General features: G+C 36.3%; 1 protein-coding gene across 2 annotated transcripts in view; it reads right to left on the bottom strand.

Moving 5' to 3' along the window:
* rgs18 (regulator of G protein signaling 18) overlaps positions 1-22581 on the bottom strand; it is a 53831-nt gene that overhangs the window by 8247 nt on the left and 23003 nt on the right. The window contains exon 1 of one of the 2 annotated variants that reach the window (XM_056743768.1): positions 13674-13697. The exons of the other annotated variant lie outside the window; for it this stretch is intronic. Within the exon in view, the coding sequence (XP_056599746.1) occupies positions 13674-13682 (9 nt within the window). The 5' untranslated portion in view covers positions 13683-13697. Of the gene's footprint in view, positions 1-13673; positions 13698-22581 lie in introns of those variants that run through there. 2 annotated transcript variants of the gene reach the window in all.

Here is a 22581-nt window from a genome sequence, read left to right as displayed (position 1 = left end):
TTTACATTCATGAGTCATCGGCTGCTTTAAATATTATTTGTTATTCATTATTGAACAACAGCAGAAGACTCTCTGCAGTGGTGACTGTTTTACCAGATTTGTAGGACTTTTCAGTTGATAGAGATTGAGTTTGGTTGGTCTGTTTGAGTTAATGCTTTAATGTAAAGGACAGTAGAAAATATCCTGGTGCGGTACTGCTGTCTGGTACAGTGATCACATTGTTTGATATATTTTTACTAACTGATAAGTATTTTAGCATGTGGTAATAAAATACGCCACAGCAATACACATTTCCCCCGGGATGTTCTAAGCAGTTGTTAATGTGTTGCTATGCGGTTGCTAGGGTGTTTTGGGTAGTTGCTAAGGCACCAACAGGTGGTTTCTATAACTTTCTGTAGATTGGTTTGTTGGGCCTTATCACTTATACATTCTTGTTCCTGAATTATTAGCATATGATTGTACCCAAAGAAAGAATGTAAAAAATACCAAATTATGGTTGAACATCCTTCATCCTTCTTTATTTCTGGTTTACACCTGTTACCTCACACGTGTTTGTCATCCCCTGCGCCCTTACAAGAAAGCAGGTGACTTTCAGTAAATTCATTTCTCTTGCTCAGTAACCCCAGACACTTGCTGAAAACAAACGCTATGACAGACAGCTTCAAGTGACATCACTTCCTCTGATTCATTTGACAGTATTGGATGTAAAAAACCACAAGGCAGGATGAAGGGTTGTTTTTTTCGCACCATATTATTACGTACGGGAATGTATAAAAGCAGGTACTTTGTGCAAAGTAATTTACTGTCATCAAACAAGAAAGGAGATATTTCTGGGAGATGACACCTACCGTAATAAAAAACGTCTTTCTTTAAAATTACTGGAAGATTTCCACTTTCGACACAAACAGGCCATCTTTATTAATAGTGCAGACTGACGGCATGAATAAACGGGACGTTTAGCTGTAGTATGACCCTGATGTGTCAGGTTTTTTTAACACAACCTCCACCGCCTCCTTTCATGCAATGACATTTATTTCACAATGAAAAACGAAGGTGTTGCACATTTAAAGTATTGATAGAATTTTATTTTAAAACAATATGTGTCAAGTTAAAAATAATCAATAGCAAAACATTTAAACACATTTAAAATCGGAAATATAGTCCATTATCTTAAGTTTCAGTAAGGCCATGACTTCTGTCTTTTGAAAAGAGTTTTGCTGCCCACTACAGGATGACCTGACATGTCGACAGGTCTCATAACTTTCGTGAGCTAACACACAGCAAAGCATAAGTGATAGCTGACCATGTTGCTACGAAGTCTAGAAAACACTTTAAAAAATCACTCAAAATGGAGGAAAAATGTTTTTGATATTTCGCCAACCTTTCTAATGCGAAAGTGTAAACTCTCTCAATTTGTTTCCTAAATGTAAAAGCTTTTACCAGAGTGCTTTGGTAAGGCACACTCCTCACCTCCTGAAGTAAACAGTTTAGCAATTCCATACCAGCCTCTTCCTCTGAACAGCTATTTGTGTGAATCACCAAATGGCATTTGTTAAATGAAAGGATGCCGTGAACCTCTTAAACACTTAATCCTCAATTTTCTTGAAATCAAAATCTAGTCTGTTTATTTTCATTTTACACCTGATCACAATAGCATGAAATTCCATGATATTCCACGTTTTATTATTGTAACTTAGTGGCACAAGTGTTTTGGATAGAAGATTGTTTGAATAATGTCTATGAAACCGTACTTATATTTAAATATATATCAGTATTTTTGTCTTGGATAGTTCTTTTCTGACAATCAAAGTATTTACACCTGTGAACATAATTCTTCTCAATAACATTTTTGACTTGTATCAAATCAGCTGTTGTCAAACAATACATAGCGCCTTATGGATGATAGAAAGATAAATATTAGATGGTAGATCAAAACAGATTTGTTCAGGCATTTCACTAAAATACAAGGTGACACAGATGAGGTGCACAAAGCTTTGCACGTGGCAAACACAACACAAAGTGTTTAAAAGATTTAACTTTTCTTCACAGAGGGAAGATAAACAGCAAAAAAAGAGTTCTGACTGAAGCAGAAATGAAATTCATACCATATTCATAGAATGAATGCTGAGCATGGCTGAATTATTTGTGAAGCAACAGAGGAATATGTTGGAATTAAGGTGAAGGTACACTGCAGTGTAAAATGTATATTTTCTATATTTTACACATTTGGGTACACAGTGTGAGATTAAAGCTTTTCAGGATTATTGAAAACATTTCTGTTAAGTGTTTCCAAACTTTCAACTGATAGTGTACATAACAAAAGGTAAAAAGAATTAGTACTATTCTTTAAGAAGCTCGATGTAATGTAGGAAAATTATTTGATGAGAAAAGTGGCAAAATTCTTAGGTTTTTAATAATAGTAGGCTATATAGCATGAGACTGTAAATCTACAAACTGCATAACAAATTATGGACCCTCCCAAATATTTTAAAACAGAATGAATCATTTTACAGATGAAAAGCATTAACATTCTCTCAGCTAAAAGTGAATCTTATATCCACACAATAAACTATCTTCTAAGATAAGATAAAGGCATGTTAGTTAGAAAGCTGGTAATACATAATGATACATTAGCATTTGTATTCATGGAGTTTAGGGGACACTCTTATCTAGAGGGACTTACAAAATTGGCAGTAATATTAATTTGAAATGAAATTTGTGAAATCATCTGCATATAATGCTTTTTTTCTGCAAATGATGATCATCTAAATGGATGCAAATTACACTTCAGAAGAAAATAAGGCACCAAATGAAGGTTTCTATAGGTAGACTTAAATGAATGTTTCGGATCAAATATAGACTGTTTTGAATTACCAATAAACATGAGCTAGACATCTGTTTTGAAGGACAGAAAGACTTTTTCATTATGGTGATTAGGCAAGAGGTCTAGTCAGGTTTTATAATTTAAAACATGTAATGTATGTTTAACAAAAACCCACTTAAGAGAGAACAGCTGCAGTTTCTCTTTTGTTGTTGTATGCCTTCACCACACGGTAAACATTGAAAAAGTGAAGTCAAAATACTTAATTAAAATTAAAGTCTGATAGTTGAACATTAAAAGTATTGACCATTGCTTAAAGATCCAATGTGTTATATTTCAAAGTGGATCTATTGATGCAATATCATAAATGTCTTCAGAGGTGTGTATAGACACTACATTATAAAACATTATGTTTTTGATTACTTTAGCATGAGCTATTTCTATCTACAAACGCGAGTCCCTTCAAATGGAATTCGCCATGTTGTTTCTACAGTAGCCCTAAACAGACAAACTACTCTTTTCACAACAAACCTTCAATCTCACGTATAGCCTGCATACAAATATATTGACAACTTTTGCATAAGTCAGTACAGTGCAAAACTGCCACAGAATAAACAGCAGCATCTAAGTTTGCAAAAATATGAGGGTAGTTAATAATGAGAGACTTTTTTATCCCTTTAAGAAACTTAAGCACAATAGAACAACCCTAGTTTGTTATGATCAGCCCAACCAATCTTCAAACAGTCAAAGATATAAAGTTAAAACGAGAAAAACACATTAGGTGCATCTAGTAAAGCGGAAAGCGTTTGAGCGTCCCATCATTTCAGCACAGTTCTGCGTGTGACAGCGGTGTCCCTCTTCCACAGAACAGACTCTCTTGTTCAGCAGGCATTGAATTGCTGCAGCACGAACAGTGCATCCACTCTGGGGCGATTAATGGAGATGATTGGCCATTTTATATCCAGTCTTGCACTCGGCACAGTCTGTACCACTGTAATGTACCGCTGGGAACAGTCTCCCTGAAATAACAGGAACCCGCGGAGGCGGCATTATCCTAGGAAGAGGTGAAGTTCAATTTATTGAAGTTCAATTTTGGCCCCCTCTACTGCAGACTCCAGCTTGGCAAACAGGCAGACTGTGATTAGCGTCTGCCAGGACACGCTAGAGACAATGTATATTAGAAATGGCTTGTTTGTGAAATGTTGACTGACTGTGCTAAATGTGCTCGACTGAGTCACATTAAGCCAAACTGACACTTCCGTCCATTCACAAACGTTTGTGTTTGGGGTCAACGTCACTCTCGCAGGCGCTGTGCAGTCACAGTAACGCTCAGGGGGGAATTCATGAAGAACAGATTGTGCCACAAAACAGCATTGTTTATGTCTAAGTGTTCAATGCGCAGTGCAGAGGCCATTTTTTTCCGCAACTGATTCACAAAAGGAATTATGAAACCAGACCCACAAAATTAAAGGGATAGTTCTGTCATTATTTACTCACCCTTAGATTGTTCCAAACCTGTATAAATATTTTTTTCCTGCTAAACACAAAGGATGAAATTTGGAAGAATGTCAGTAACCGGGCATTCTTAGTATTTATTTTCCATGCTATGGCAGTTACTGAAATTCTTCCAAATGTCTTCCTTTGTGTTTAGCAGAGCAAATAGAACAATCTGAGGATGAGTAAACGATGACAGAATTTTCATTTTTGGGTGAATTGTCTCTTTAGGCTGTTTTTGTGCAGTCTGATTTGCACAATGCAGTTTATTTTGGAAAGGCAATATGCTGGATGGATGTAAGGCACATATATAAACATGCAAATAAGTGTAGAAACGACATACATCATTTTGTGGTAAAATCAGATTGTCAAGATGATTGATTGATCAGACATTTGGTGGAGTTTACTGATGAATCAACAGAAGTGTCATACAAAATGTAGACATTAATACCCAGAGGAAGTATCAAAATGGTCTCAGATGTTACAGAGATTGCCTTTAAACACATTTAGAAACAGGCACCATTGTGAAAGTACATTAATGGAACTGCAAAATGAATGTAGATTGCATTGGTAAAATAATCTGGATTTTTGTAAATTTGATGAGCTCTTTTAGAAATATATTCATAATTAAATAATTATTATCGCCTTTGAAAAATTAAGCTAATTTTATTCCACGCTTAATACAGTGGAGACGACTGTGGACTTCAGGTGAAACCCCCCTGCTCCATCATGAACAACACCGTGGCAGCAGTGGAGTCATTCAGGTTCCTGGGCACCACCATCTCTCAGGACCTGAAGTTGGACAATCACATTGGCTCTATTGCCAAAAAAGCCCAGCAGAGGTTGAACTTCTTACATCAGCTGAAGAAGTTTAACCTACCACAAACTCTATTTAAACAGTTTTACTCAGCAGTCATAGTGTCTGTCCTCTGCACATGCATCACTGTCTGGTTTGGCTCAGCCACAAAGTCAGACATCAGAAGACTAAAGAGGACGGTTTGGACTGCTGAGAAGATCATTGGTGCTCCCCTGCTCATCCTCCAAGAACTGTACACATCCAGAGTGAGGAAAAGGGCTCATAAAATCACCCTGGACCTCTCACATCCAAGCCATCATCTATGCACATTGCTGCCTTCTGGTCGGCACTACAGAGCACTGAGAACCAAAACAACCAGACACAGAAAACAGCTTCTTCCCTCAGGCCATCTACCTCTTGAACAGTTAAAATGTTTTTTTACATGCAATTAAGAACTTGCATGCAAAAATTTACGTTGCAATTACCTCTGTGCAATAATAATAAAGTGAAATTTAATATACACTCACCTAAAGGATTATTAGGAACACCATACTAATACTGTGTTTGACCCCGTTTCGTCTTCAGAACTGCCTTAATTCTACGTGGCATTGATTCAACAAGGTGATGAAAGCATTCTTTAGAAATGTTGGCCCATATTGATAGGATAGCAACTTGCAGTTGATGGAGATTTGTGGGATGCTCCCGTTCCACCACATCCCAGAGATGCTCTATTGGGTTGAGATCTGGTGACTGTGGGGGCCATTTTAGTACAGTGAACTCATTGTCAGGTTCAAGAAACCAATTTGAAATGATTGGAGCTTTGTGACATGGTGCATTATCCTGCTGGAAGTAGCCATCAGAGGATGGGTACATGGTGGTCATAATGGGATGGACATGGTCAGAAACAATGCTCAGGTAGGCTGTGGCATTTAAACAATGCCCAATTGGCACTAAGGGGCACAAAGTGTGCCCCAAACCATTACACCACAACTATAATTGTATTAATGAGAAATTGAACAAGTGTTCCTAATAGTCCTTTAGGCGAGTGTATATCTATTTTTATACAACTTTTTCTGTAAATTATATTTCATTCTGCTGTATATAACTCATACCTTTCACTACAATAGTCTATTCTTATTTTTTACTCGTACATATTTACATACACACATAGCTTTACTCTCTATAGCTTTGCTCTTATGTTTAATGTATTGTATTTCTTAATTTTTTATACCCATAGGCCCTTATTTAAATCATCTGTGTAACTGTTTTCTATTGTTTGATGGTCTCTATGTGTTGTTGCTGATTCTGTGTACTGGATGCTCCTGTCACCAAAACAAATTCCTTGTATGTGCAAACATACAGTACTTGGCAATAAAGCTCTTTCTGATTCTGAAATAAACACAAAAAATTAAGTAAATCCTACTAGCTGTTTTAGTGCAGGCAAAGAGCATTACGATTGCTTGACTGAAATGAATGGATATGATCTACTTCTCTGTATAATACTCGTAGATAAAATAGTTAAGTTTTGAATAGTTTGATGCCCAGTGAATATAAACTTTTCTGTAGTTCTGAGAAAGCTGGAGGTGTCTGTCTGATTTCAAAATGCAAATGTCACAAATTTCAGTTGATGTACAAGCAGAACAGGGTTCAAATGCCAACCCGATATATAATTTTCTTTTTTTAAACCCAGCAAAATTGCAACTCAGCTTGACAGCCAGTGATCACTATGTATTTATACTGAATGGAAAAGAGCCGCTTTGATGCAGACTTCGATAATAACTTCTTTTGTGTTCCACAGGAAAAAAACTCATGATTTTGGAGCAACATGAGGGAGAGTTTAATGAAGACAGACTCTCAGAATCCATGCAAATGATCTGTGCACGGTCCGACTGATGTGGCCAAAATTTGGCTTGAAAAGAGTGAGCATGCACCTTCATTAAGGTTGCCTTCCATGTTGTACTTTACACCTTGTGAAAGAATCACCTGGGTACCGCAACAACTCACCTCACTCACCCATAAACAATAAATTCAATAATTAAACTTTAAAACATAGATCTTAAAAATATTGCCATGCTCCTCAACCTCACACAGACTTTAAGTGCATTTTTCTACTCAGATTTGAAGTGAACTCTACATGCATCCGTCTTCAACAAGTGGAGCGTGCTGGGTAGTGAGGGCACAGCACATTATCAGATGCTATGTGCTCAGATGTCTGCATAAAGAGAACTGAGCACCGGCCGCTCTGTCACTTTGTGGCATCCCATTCCTCACACCCTCTGACTGATGCGCTTGTAAAAGGGTTGGGACAGTTTTCTCTATTACAGGTCTATGAAAGCTTCACGGTCCCTCTGGTAATCAGACACAGATGCCAATAGTGATGGATTCCTTCACCTGAAGGGGACCTGGCCAGACAAGAGCACACATACAAATCAGAATTTACATGTCAGGTCTCCTTGATCAATGCTCATTTTCCCATTCAAGAGAGCCTGCTTTATTTTCTCTCATTTTGCTGAAATAGGGCAAGCAGGTCAAAACATGTGGTGGAAATGTCACACAGAGGACTGAGCCCGAAGCTTCTATTAAACCAACATTTCCAGCTCATCTCTAATTAGGCCTTAAAGTGGCCATAACTTTGACAGTTTCTGCGTATCTCATGTTAATCTTGAGTACTGACAGAATAGTATCGCACCCTTCAAATATCCATAGAGTCTTTAGTTTGATCACTTTTATAAAAGACGGATACAGCTGTACGATTATTTTCGAACATACAACGTAAATTAAACTCAGAACTAAAGCATGTGCGCACCCATTGCCAACAAAACACAGACATATGACTCAGTTTCACTTACCGCATGTGGTTCATGTCCGGCATCTTTTAGCGTAGGGACGGCACCATCTATCAATTTTAAAAGATCTCCGAATCCAGCGCTATGTCTACCATTTATATAACATCCTTCACTAAAATGCCAAGAACAAACAAACACACCTCAACTTCTCTCACCATCGCAAGAGTAACGAGCTAAAGGCCCACAGCGCAGCCAATCTTGACGTAGTACAGCCAATTTTGATGTTAAGCGTGTCTTCCCATCGTGTGACGTGTGGGCAGGCTATTTCTTTCGCCATTCCGTGAGCATGCTTTTCCAGTCAAATTGCCCAATAAGGGACTATGAAAAGATGTAACTTAACAGATTTTCATGTAAAAAAACCTTTCCAAAACCTATATGAACGCTGGGGGAGTCAAGCACAGAAATACCACCTCCAACTCGTTTTTTGACCAGTTGACCATGTCAAGCATGAGAAGACAAAATGTTTAACATCATAATGCATGAAACACCGTTGCACATCCCCTTTAAATATCCTGTTGTTGCAGTTCCTAGCTAATGAAGTTGTTAAGTGTTAAGAGAGTTTCTTGGCTTGGGTACACAGGCAGAACTTAAATAGACATGATTTCATGATTTGCTCAGCACAAGTGTTTTAAAAGAGGAAAGCAAACTGCCTCTCTAGATAGGTTTATTGTCTCTGCACACTACTGCATATACTGTATACACTATTAAATTGGGATGATTATTATGCCATTCATGGACAAGTGCACTCCTTGCTGTTAAGATGCTTTGAGGCTTCTGAACTGCGTTATAAAATCTGAATTCAATTACAGAAGCAACATCTTTATCTAAATAGAAAAACCCAATGCTGTTTTTTCTTTAATTGGTCATGGACCATCTCACCTGCATTCCAGCTTCTTGTGGCACATACGTTGTTTTTATATGAGCTTATTTAAAGCGCCATAAACAATTCATGACCTCTAAACAATGTTCTAATTTTAATAAAACTACACATGATGTCAAAATTTTGTTCTGTGGTATTTTTATCTATAAACACTGAATGTTAAAATGAATTAAAAAGTGATTGCTAAAGGCAAACACCTCAATTTTGCTCATATGTACAGGGATATAAACCAAAGTTTAACAAGTACTGTTAGCCTTGTAAAATAAACTCCAAACCACACCAATGTAGTGCATAACTTGCCCATATCTTAAATAATGCACCTAATTAAAGAAAGGTCTGAAATTACTTTTCTAAGCGAAACCTAAACCATCCCTGCTGATAAAATAACAGAAGCCCACCCAAAACACAATAGAGAATGTAATGAATTACATTAGGTTATAATGGGAATTGTACTGGTTTTATTAGAAAATATTGGTGGGGTGTTCTGGCAGATTATTCCCATTGGAATAATAATGCCCAAAACACACAACATATAGGAATTTTATAATGGTTTTAATGGAAAAAGGGGATGCTTTCTATTGGATTTCTATTGTATTTTTATCGGCAGGGATATCTACTTACCAGGACAGCATAGAGACATTCTATGCTGTCAGCCACAATCTAGCAGTGCCCTTTAACCAACCAGAACACCCTAGCAACCACCCAGAAAATCCAAACATCAGGGCACCAGTTTTCACTGGGAGGCACCACTGACGTTCTTCAAAACATTTTTTTTTTTTTAATGTGACACTACAAAAATATACAAAAGAGCTGAAATATGCTGTTTGCGTACATATTCAGTCCCCGTGTTACTGCAGATCACACAGTTTGCTTTCCAAACGTGTCTACAAACACATCCTAAAGGAGTTAGAGATAAAGTAAACAAACAAATTAATTATGAAAAGTTCAAGACAATGTCCAATTGTTCCAGTGGGGCACTGCGGGGTTATCAGGAATAATCAGGCTGTGAAAGTTACATCAAACCACCCAGACACAGCCTAGAAAAGGTCGTCCTTCAAACCTGTGTGTGAATAAAAAAAAGAACTGCGAGAATCCACAGAGACACCAAATATCACGTTACAGGCACACTACAGAATTTAGAAGAAGAAAATCAGAGGGCACCAATTCTCTATAAAAAGAGTTGGACAAAACACTGCATGGGTTGTAAAAAAAATACACCACAAAACAAACAAATACTTGAAAAGATGTATGTAAAAGCACATCTAAAGTCTGCCAGAAAAGCTAAATATTGATAAAAGATTAGATGGTTAAAAATAAATGTTTGACTTCTTCAGATTCCATGCAACACTACATGACAATTTGGGGATAAGTGGGCTTCTGTTAGCATAGGTTTAGAATTAGACTTTGCAGTGAGTTTATAATGACTTTGACAGCTTAAAAGAACTGTTCACCCAAAAATTTAAATTCTGTCATCATTACTCACCCTCAACTTTTTCCAAATCTGTATAAATGCATTTGTTCTGATAAACACAGAGACAGTAGTTTGGAAGAATGCTTGTAACCAAACAGTTTTTGGCCACCATTGACTACCATAGTAGGAATAAATACAATGGCAGTCAAATGTGCCCCAGAACTGTTTGCTTTCCTACATTCTTCAAAATACATGGTTACAAGCATTCTTCCAAATATCTTTCTCGGTGTTCATCAAAACAAATGCATTTATACAGATTTGGAACAACTTGAGGATGAGTAATTGACAGAATTTTCATTTTTGGGTGAACTGTCCCTTTCATATTAGTCAATGAATGTACTCCAAAGATGCAGATACATTCTTCTATGCCCCAACGTATACATAAAGCGGTCTGACAAAAAGAAAATGTATTTCTCTCAAGGACAATCTCATTCTACATTGCTGTCTCATTGTGTTGGACGCTCTGCTGCCTGCACAAACTGCACCCTGAGACCCTGACACCTGAAATGTCTTCCTGCCAGGAGATATCCTCATGGTCAATTCTGCAAAGTGAAATCACTCCATGTTTCACACCTTTTTGGAGAATGATGAAATGGCTGGTCCGAGCTGTGACAGCAATTCGCTTCACTTCAGCGCCTTGCAGACAGGATGGCGAAAACTGAGAAGCCACGATGGACAGGACAACACCACTTTAGGAGATGACGGGAGATCAGTTTCATCTGAATGATGTTTGTCTGCGCTCATGGGCACCTGAGTGGCAGTCTGTCTTAGTAACACAAGACGTGTGATCTTGCTAATGTAATGTAACCTAAATTCAGGTTTGATTACAGAATTGTATAACAGGAGCTTGCAAATGCATACAAAAGAAGCATGTAGGATGTAAAGAAAAGCAGGGAAACCAACTTTTGAGGATAATTGCTCCCATCTGAGACATTGGAAATATACAACGTGAAAATTGCTAATACACACCCACGCTCCCCTGAGAAACGGTAATGATGTATTGTAACAATTTCTAAACCCTCCATCAGGTGTTCCCAATGCACCTTGCCACAAACACCACGGACACCTGCGAGACACGCTTATAATTGGTTGCCACGTTTTCATTGCACGCATGTTTAGATCTGCATAGTTTGCATGCTGCGAAACAGACAGCAATTTATATTGTTTCCGTGTTTTACAGAGTATTGTTTTTCCTACCCAGTCTTTTGGGAGTTTAGGTTCTCTAGCTTCTTATTCAAGTTTATAGTTTGGGAAATTGCTGCAGGCGCGCTACCTTGTTGGTTGGCTTTTGAATCGTGATTCACTTTTATCTTTCAGTTCAAAAGACTCAAAATTCTGCTGTAAACAGATCTTTTCAGATAAAACTTTACATGAACAAAAACAAATTGAGTGTATTCAGTGCTTTTGTGCTTGCCAGCAATAATCTGGTCACATACAGTAAAATGATTTCATTACTGAATCTGAGTAAATACAGTCAGCATCATGAAACCACTGCAAGTTTCAAGTCGTGAAACAGAGTAATCATGATTTCATAATCTTGAATTATGGGGCCTTTGAGACATTGAACATGTATCATTCGTCTTCAAAGACCCTCCGAAATATAAACCTGACTTTTACCTTGGAAATTATTGTGTACTGGATGGTATGTAATTCCCATTTGTCAACTGTGCTTCAACTGAAATGGGGACTTGTTGTGATTTTGAATGGAGTAGTTCACCTTCAAAATGAAAATTCTTCATCATGTACATGCACTGTTGTCATTTCAAACCTGTATGACTTTCTTCTGTAGAACACCAAAGGAGATATTTTGAAAAATGTTGGCAACAGAACATCAAAGCCCCCATTCATATTTATTGTAACCAATTTGATGGGGGGCTGTTAACAACATTCTTCAAAATATCTTATTTTGTGTTCTGCGGAAGAAAGAAGGTAATTTAGGTTTGAAATTACAAGAGTACATTTTGATGGTGAACTACACCTTTAATTCTCCTTTAAAACGAATTCTGATGATTTTGCATTGAGCAAATAAGCAACCACCTAGAAACCATCTAGCAATACCATACGCTTTTGTCAGAAAATGCAATATTAATGCTAAATATTCATTATTTTATATCTAGTATTTCTAACACAATAAAATGTATACTAATTATTTTGCCTTACTGTACATTAATCATTGAAGATTCAGGGAATTGTGTGAACATTAACCCGTCACACGAACAAATACATATGCTATATAGCCTTTGGAAAAAATGAGAGCGAGTAAAATAGGAATCAATACATTCCTCCACTGTTGAAAAGCTCATTAAATTCATGGCTTTGTTAGCGTAGCTCTTTAAACACATCGCTTCAGCATAATGAGACCGTTATCTTTGAAACTCCCTTGCCTAGCCTGCGTATGCTGAGAAACAAAATTAACATGCTGGAAACCAGGTCACAACAAAATAATCTGTCGGTCGAGTTTCATTAAAATATCACAACTCTCCTATTTATAACTGAGAAACCCTATATCAACTGATCAATAGACACCTTAGGGAAGCTGTCAGCATTACAGAGAGATTCAGATAGTGGTGCATTATCATTTTCACATTTACTCTTCTAATGCTCACAGTTACTCGTGATTTTGTATCTGCAAAAATAGAAGAAAATCTGAACTGTAGGCACTGATCTAAAGAAGCAAATGCAAGGACACAGTATTTGGACACTTGAACCACTTTAGAAAATGTGTGAATATAATTGCATCGAAAGTATCAAAACAGTACTAACATTTTTTCTTTAAGATACACTATATTAACTTGCAGTAACTTCATTCCAACTGGTCACTTTTTCATATAATGATTTATAATTCTGATTTTACAGAAAATGTCAGTTTGACAAATTTGACTTGAACACATAGATAAGTGCAAAAGGTGAGTCCAATTTTATGTTACAAACAAAGACTGCGATAAAGAGAGTACTGCAGCTGTAAGTTAGGGCCAATGTTGTACTTTTTGAGGAAAGTATGTGAAGAACAGCCTTGTGCTGTCAAATGCTTTACAGACGAAATGGGTGACTGCAGTTTGTATTAAATATCACATATTTTTGTTATAAATTATTAAATTTTTACACTTATGGCCCATTCTCGAAAAAAAAATCTTTATGTATTGAATTATTGATTATTTTCTGTTATTACATCTTAAAAGTGGGAACAAGTAAGTCAGAAGCACTACTATGCGGAATGGAAAAAATCATGAGGCAGCAACCTCCTCCTCTGCACTTTTCATCATGCACGCAATCGAGAGAGAGTGGGAGATACTGCTGCATATACATTCTAATTTACTTTGTTCTCATCACTTGTAAAAAAGTTCATTAATAAAGAATTAAATCACCTGCTTCATGGAGTGACCGCTGCGCTCATTACGGGCTTCTCGCTGGGAATCTGTTCATCAAAGGAGGCTCTTCACAGAGGGGCGAGGAAGCGCGTACATCTCCAGACAAAAACAAATAGATCATTAGTGGTGTGTTTTTTGTGCCGCCTGCCGCCCCCAGGCCGCTCGGTCTCATTGGACCATAATGTAAATCAGGAAGGTCAACAGATGCATAGCAAAACATTTCTCACTTTGACGCGAGAAGCAACACGTTCTGGCGCTATTCCAGATGGCGAGACCTCTCCAAAACAGACTGTTAAAATGCAAGCCCCGAGGGGATGAGGCTTTGATATATTTGCCCATAAAACACCACGTTTTATGTTGAATTAATGACACATCAAATCTAAGAAAATGCAAGGTGCAGATGCTTCTGACACTTGACAAGCAACATGAGAATGATTCATAAAATGTGTCACATTTATTTATTTTCTAATAATAATAATCACTTCAACAAATAATGACCATAATAGTCAATAACAGCCATTAGTGCCAGTTATTATCCATATTTTAAAATAAAGAAATCCTCCACAAGAGCTTTCTTACAAATCATTCGTAAATAAATGAATACATAAATTGATCAATATATTAATATTGTAACAAAACCTTGATACATAAACAATTCCACGTTGTCCTGTATGAGGTACAAATAGATGCTTTTGTAATAGCTAAATTAATAATATTGCCATGAAGGAACATAATAAAAAATATCTGATTTGTGAGGATAAAAACATGATTTAATGTTAGGGGCTTGAAGTTGTTTGGTGGGGACATTAAAGACATTTTTTCTGCGTCAATGCAAGTTATGCTTGAAGAATAATTCATGAAATAGATGTCTGAAACATTTCAAAGCCGAGCCGGATAGCAGCTTAAGATACGAATCATAAACTTTTGAAAAGCACTCTATTCTATTAAAAAGACACAACACAACTGCTGAAGCTCTGTTTGATTTCTATATGAACACTTCAAACAGTGAATTTAAATCATCGAAGTCCCCCCCCCTTTGTTAATCATACAAAAATATGTTTGATGCATGAATAATATATCATACTTTATTTCTCTTATTAATGTGCGTGTTGTATGGCTTGCGTGGAAAATGAGAATGAATATATTAAATATTTCTGTGATAATCTGTGATAAAATCAGGCAATTAACATACACGCTTATTAAAACTTCAAGTATTACAACTTGATGTTTTAATGACAAGGCTATCCTTCATCTGCAAATTGCAATGAGTCTAACAAAATACAGAACTTGGATATATTGCTCAGCGTGATGGCAGTTTCACAAACATCTAGATCACGTGATCTGTCAAAAGGCTACATGAATCATATATCCTGTGGCTCTGGTTTATTAGTATTACAATATGCATGTGGTGTACAGTATAATTCATCAGGACATTATTTACATTTGAACATTTGCTTGATTCATTGTCAAATTTGATTCACCACCCTCATTTTTATTATGGGCTGTAAAGTCAAAACAAAGCCAAATCGACTCTATTTACTTTCTTAATACTTAATCCTGGACTAAGTGTGCACAAATGATTGGTGCACATTATTCTAAGGAGAATTTGTTTTGTTTTGTAATCTTTCATTACTATGTAATATCTTGCTCTGCTTATAAACAACTTTTTTTCCCCTGACATGACCAGTCACCATTTAACATGATTAATCACCATTTAATTTTTTTACCATACGATAAAAGTTAAGAAAATATTGACTGCAGCTGCCAGTAAATAGAATTATGAGTAAATTATAACAGAATTAGTCTTTTTTAGTGAATAGTCCCTTTAAATTGTCCAACGGTACCCATTGACTTGCATTGGTTTTGCGTCCATACAATAGAAGTAAATGAGTACCGCCGTTGTTCGGTTACCAACATTCTTCAAAATATCTTCTTGTGTGTTTTACAGAAGAAAACAAGTAAATGATGACAGCATTTACATTTTTGGGTGAACTCACTTTAAGCAATTTATTATGTACATGCAAGAAACTGTTTAGCAACCTGTGCATCCCTCCCCATAAAACTATTTTGATTGAAATTCAAGACAAAAAAACTGTTGGAAGCATACATCACATAGTCTTGTAAGGTGGATATGCATGCATACGTTGTCAAGATTTTTATTTTAAAAGTGCAACCCAAAAATATGAATGCTCGCCTATGCAGTTAGTGCTCTCTGTACCGAATCAAAATGCCATCCGTGGGTTCCACAGATATGCATTACCGTCTGCAGAAATATGCACTGATGGAGCGTTCCACCTTTGGGGACCTCAGTATATGGTCCCAATGGCAATCATTTCTATGAGAAAACTGAAGCGATTGCTTCTACCTCACATCATCGAGGCCCTTGTGACCTTGACACTGTCCAACTCTTTCATACCATTGTCCTTCGTAGCTCAAAATGTCTTTTAAAGCACAAGTTTAAATAGATATCTGTGGAAACGGACTCATGAGTAGATAGATTGAGCTCTTTTGAACTACTGTATTCTATATGCTTGTACGGTTGCTTTCCCTTCACTGACATTAAGTATAAATAGAGGCATTCGCTATGAATAGGAAACAGATATTATTTCTGTTTACTTGATTTCAAAACTAATTCATGAAAGAACTTTATGATCTCTGCTTAAACCCTCTGTTAGAACAAACCCAGGACTACTAGGAATCTTCTAAAGGGAATTGCTTTCAATCAAGTCTCATTTCTATGACTTTAAATGTTGCCGTTGGATTTCAAGGCAATGAAAATATCTCTTTATGCCCACAACATACAGCGGGCCAAGTTTGAATCTTTGGAGGAAGAATCAGCTCCAAACATCCTTTTAGTTCCCCACAACATAAAAAAGCAGTTGTGCCAGCAGTGCAACATCCCAGCGACCGAGCGGTCAGGTATTTTCTTCATTGTTACCATGGACCCTTAGAGCAGGGTGTGTTCATTAACACGCGCCTCGGTCGCCATGCCTCATCAGGATCTCATTTTTGTCTCAGATCTTTGAAGTTGTTCTTCAGGCATGCCCCCAAAACCCACGCGACTTCAAAAAGCCCAACCTCGGAAATGGATAGATGCGAGCGCTCTCCCCGCAGTGATGGGTTTTTTGGTTTTACCCTAATTAACCTACTTCGATTGCATCGTATGGCAACTTTCGACAATATAGTACCTTTCATATCCAGCCAGGGGAGAGCTCCATTTATCTGCAAGATATCATTAGAGGCTTTAACCGAAAGATATACTAATTAAAGATGGGACGCATTTGAAAAGGGGATGCTAGGATTGAATGTTGACTCACCGAGCGCCTCTGTAGTGTCGAGTTGTGTGAATAACTTATTCCTTGACTTTAAGATGATAATGTGTGCATCTGAAGGTCATGTGTTCGATAGCCGCTATTTCATTTATTTGCCGTTTCCTTCATTTCTATTCTCAGATGACTCACTGCTTTAATTTGGTGCATTGTGTTCTTTGTTCCCGAGTACTTAATAAGCTGTCAGCCATCAAATATATTGCACAAGTATTAACCAGGGCTTGAACTCTGTGCTTTAGAAATGACTTTGCGAGGATGAAGTTGAAAGATGCGATTATTAGGCACAAATGCTCTCATTACATCTAAAAATATTTGTTCACATTAACGCGTCGGAGACTTTCGTTGCGTTTACTGCTTCTGTAATTATATTGTTTGATGATGTATAAGTGATAGATGGAAATGACTTTGTTTGTTTTGTTGTCTTATTAAGGCTTCCCGGATGAGCTATCGATCTTCTCAAAGCGAATGTTGAGAAACGAAATGCTTATGAGATTTTGTGAATTATGATGTACACACGGTTGTCATATTCGACCGGATTCATGAAATATTCATTTGAATCTATGGAACATGGAGAAAATATTTGATGGCAAGCAAATACTCATTTTAGAAAATTACCAGTGTTGGAAAATAGCCCTTTTTACAATGCATTATTTATTTGCATATAATGGAGATTTTGCGCTGAAATTTGTAGCATATTTTTGTGTTGTAGGTGCTGGATTACAGCATGTGACACAGGTTTTGGTGTTGTGCTTGTGTTCCACCAGGATACTGAAGATAACTGGACTGTTTAACCAGTGAAGCCTCCAGCTATAACATGAAATGTTAGTTGCATGTTGTGCTAAATTTCTGCTGCACACGTCTTGCAAACATTATTATATGTGTAAAATGTTTATTTGTAAGTCTATTGCTAAATTCTTTATAATAATAATAGTTTCACAAAGATTTATGGGACCTTGCTAATCTGTTTATACTCAAATAAATAAATTTGCCTAAATTAATGATGAATCCTCAAAATGATCCATTTATCTACTGTAAGAACAAGCTGTGCAACATGCTGGTTTGGAAAACAATTATACAAAGAGATAAGAAGTGATCAGGCTTGCAATACGCAGACAAAACCAGAAAAATAATAGTGCTTGATCATCTTCAAAAGGATGCTATGCTGTTTCATGAGCCAAACTGGCACCAGACAAGCACTAACCAGAATATATTTATAATACAAAATATTGAAAAAATAAGGAATGTGGTGTTAAGCTGAACTGGCAATCCTTCACTTGTTTTCTTCCTCTGAAACATACAGTAATTAGATAAAGTATATATGTGAATGTATATTTCATGTTAAAAATTTACACACACAAATCAAAGTTTTATAAATCTACAGAAGGATGAACTGCTCTGAGGATTTTGATCAATAAGACTTACTTTATCGATTGGTACCTTTACCAATAAGGACATTGCTGTCATAAATTTGTATCAACCAGTCAAACCTTTTTATTGCCTAAAGCTGATTTTTCGATTAAATTAAAGTAGTTTTTCCATTAAAAAGTGTTTTGTTCATTAAAAAGTGCACTCTTTTGTTCTCATGAATACAGTCACATCAGTTCACAGCACCAGGTTTTCTGACTTTAAAGAATAATACATCTGTTTGAAAAGCTTGAGTTTAAAGAACTGCACAAGCACAGGCATTTAACGATTCAATTTGCGACAGTGATACTGGAGTTCAGTGATTAAGAATGCCAGATGTCTACATTTTTCCCTTTTTTATTTTTCCTAACCTTTTATGTGCAGTGTTGGCTCTTATCTTCTTTTTATCACCACTGCTGGCACACTTTTTTTCCACAGAATGCCACAGAAATGAAACTGAACAGTTTCAATCAGTTTCTCTCTTTGAATGAGATGTAGGCAGTCGTCTTGAAAATGAGAAGCAGCTCTGGTAAAAAGCAGTGTTTTTGTGAACCAATACACTTTCAGGTTTCTATTGAAACTTTTAATATGATTCTATAAAAGTTCTTTTTAAAGTGGATACTGCAGTGGTATTAAATGTAAACGCTTTTTAAAATGCTGTTAATGTCTTGTAAAGTGAAAGAATTCATCGAGCATTATAGCTTTTTCTAATTGCTAATGTGGCAATCGTTATGATTTATGACACCATTAAAATGATGCCTCCAATAAAATTGTTATATCACTCACAGATCTGATGCATTGACTGCACTGAATTGCATTTAAAATGTATTCCTACTTTGATTGAAAGCCGTTTTGGATTATAGAGATTTGAACCATATCAGAAAACAACTGATCCAGCTTTAGCTCCAAGCTATGTGCTAGTTAAATATACTGGAGTAGTTAAAAAGTCGGCACACCAAAGCTCTAAAAATATATAAAAAATACTTTATTATTTAAAAGACTATCGAATGGAGCATGACATTTGAGCACACAGACAATTCAACACCACTAATGAACCCAAATTTATACCTCCAGGTGTACGAGGATCACATGACATCCAAAAAAATAAAAATACAATTATAATTGTGAAATAACAATAATGCATCAATATATAAACACATGCAAAATTCTAAATCATAATCCAATTAAATTATACACCTGCAAATATAAAAATATATACATATATATTATTAAAAATACTTGAAACCAAAACCTTTGAAAAAGTTTCCAAAATAAATATACCAGCATCAATCACCAAAACACATGACATCATCTTAATACCTAAGCCGAGTTTCTTCCTGGAAAAAGATATCAAAGCAAAACAAATCTATTTGATAAAATGCCCTATTGTTCTGTTTCATTTCAATAATGTCTGCGCTTAATCTCCATATAAGACTGTTATTCTTGTATTAAAGTTATCTGCTATCTAAGCAGACAAAGGGTTTAAGGAAAAGCTAATATATGTTATGTAAGAATGATTATGAGGACGTGGACTCCAGATGAAATGTCCAGCAGTTTTACTTGCTATTAGTTTGAAAAACTAATTAAACTAAGAAAGTTTCTTTTTATTTTGTCAAAATTATGACATTTAAATTTCATTAATTTTTTTAAAACCACAGGTCCTCAGAACAAAACTCAATAAGTTATAGATTAAAAATGAATATATATTAGACTTTATTAATTGTACAAATTGTATAAAGTTTATGAAACCTTATATTTCTTTTTATCTACAGTGAGAAATAATTCACATAAAGATACAATGGATGTAACTGGCTTAAACATAAAGTCATTAATTAGATATTCAATCTTCCATATTTCTGTTCTGCTTATTTTATGCCTGCTTTTATTTTATGTCTTAAAATAAATGAATAAAAATGAACAGATTCTAGAAACACAATGAGAGGACATGACATGTGAATGACCTTGGTGTTCTTCTGTCAGTAGATTATTCCTAAATGATCAAAAGTTACTATGTAAAACTACAGTATATGACATTGAATGTTAGAAAAATATACAGCACATGTCTATGCAGGCTTGACAGTGATCATATAATCTCTCCATCCAAATGCAAATGTTTCAGAAAGTCTAAACCAAAATCATTTTTTTTGTCATTAGTATAAGCCTGAAAATAATCTAAAAGTTTTCAAATGAAACGTCAGAAAAGTTAGGAAAAAGGAATATTTTTAGAATCTACCGTATTTCTAGGTCACTAATCAAATAACCGTACTTCCTTTGTACAAAAGGTCTGATTTCCTTGCTTCAGTTGAAGCAGACAGGAGGCTCTTTGGGACCAGCTCATGTCATGCTCATAATAACATGGTTACGGATCATCAGGTTTTGCACAAACCTGAAGAGTCAAAAAGGTCAATGTCATTACAGCAAAAGGAGGATGTAAGGTTCAAATTAAAACAAATTAAACTGTTTTATATATTTGATGTACTTTTGGACCGCGCTGTTTGTATTCATATCTTCATTTACACTCTAAAGTAATATAATATTACAAGAGCCATAGTAATACAGGGATATGATTTTATTCATCAGGACATGCCTTGATGCTGCATGTATTATACTCTTGAGCTCAGTGAATGGATGAGATCTGAAGAATGCAGGATTTGATCACCATGCCGTGCCTGATCTGCCAATCACAGAGGAACATGAAATGATCTTCCATAACCCTAATGGTCGATTCACACGTTATGCGGCAGTCAGGATTGTCTAGTTCATTGTCAAAGGGAAACATGCTGTAAGGAGGCGGTGCGTAACTGGTGCTTGTGCATCCAAAATCCTACAACTTCCAAAGGCATGGCTCTTTGCGGCAGGCACAGCTGAAGATAAAAATATTTTATCTTTTTGTGACACCAGAGGCAGCCAAATCGGCTTAAAGGCAGCCGCTGCATGGCAATTCCACCGCCAACCGCGTACCGTGTGAATGGCCCAAAACACGCCTCAGATACTTCGTAAGAAAAAACCTTCAAAATACTGTTCAATGTCAAAAACAGGAGACATGTGCATAATGAGTTATAGTGAATAGAGTTTTTTCTTTTACCCTGTACTTTGGGATTGCTGTTCATGAATCATTCACATTGGCTCATAGCTTGAATTGGTTTTTATACCTGCCCTGGGAAATCTGAAAGTCCTTCTGCTCGCACAGAAAACTACGGGCCCACAGGTTACAAAGAAGATTTACAAAAGTTTACTATTCTTGAAACAAGAACCGTTAAATATTATTTGCGATGATTCTGAAAGTCTCACAGAAACAGCATCTTATGAATCGGCGTAGGTCGTCATTACCCGCAGAGACAGTTTTGAACATTTTCTCAAGAAAACCTTTGTTCCTGACAATCCTTTTAAATCATAAACACAAAGCAAACAATCATTTCGTGTCTCATACATTAAACAAAACAAACATTTACTTCAAACTGGTTATATTTTCCTCCTAATGCTGCCTGAGATGTTCAGAGCGTATTCTTCTTGAAGAACTTCAAACATTCTTTCTTTGGGAAAGTTTGGAAGGTTTTCCTCTGAAAGATTTTGTTACACCGGCTTATATTGTCTCCACAGAAATGTCTGTCAAAAATAATTACTTCAGCATGCATTAGATGGACTTCTGAAATGAGGAGGCATCCGGAAAACTGTACAAACCAGACTATTAACAATCTACCCATTTTCGTTTTTTGGTTTATATTTTTTACAACATTGTCTACAGTACACAGTAGGGAAAACAGCAAATTCTTCTGCTGCGTTCACACCAAATGCGAATGAAATGATTTGCGTGAGTAAATTACATACAAAGTCATTGCAAATATTTCAACTCGAGCGAGAAATTTGATCTAAGAGCTTATTGACACCTACTCAGACACTCTCCATCACTCACGCAAAATAACAAACTATTTCCGTGAGTAATAAAGAGTGAGTAACGCGATACTTTGGTGTGAACATAGAATTACGGGGGGGGGGGGGGGGGTGCCAGTCAACCATTCCGACTTCTTTACAATGTTAAACGTGCTGGCTTCTCATGATTGACATGGTCAACTTGTCAAAAACCGAGTTGGACGTATGACATATTTCTGTGCTTGATACACTCCCCCGGCGTTCATACAGGTTTCTGAATGTTTTTTTGAACATTAAAATGC

This window comes from Triplophysa dalaica, chromosome 3, assembly GCF_015846415.1.
Source record: "Triplophysa dalaica isolate WHDGS20190420 chromosome 3, ASM1584641v1, whole genome shotgun sequence".
Lineage (NCBI taxonomy): Eukaryota > Metazoa > Chordata > Actinopteri > Cypriniformes > Nemacheilidae > Triplophysa > Triplophysa dalaica.
The sequence above is the reverse complement of the archived record's forward strand: the minus strand, read 5'-3'. Positions and strand labels throughout refer to the sequence as shown.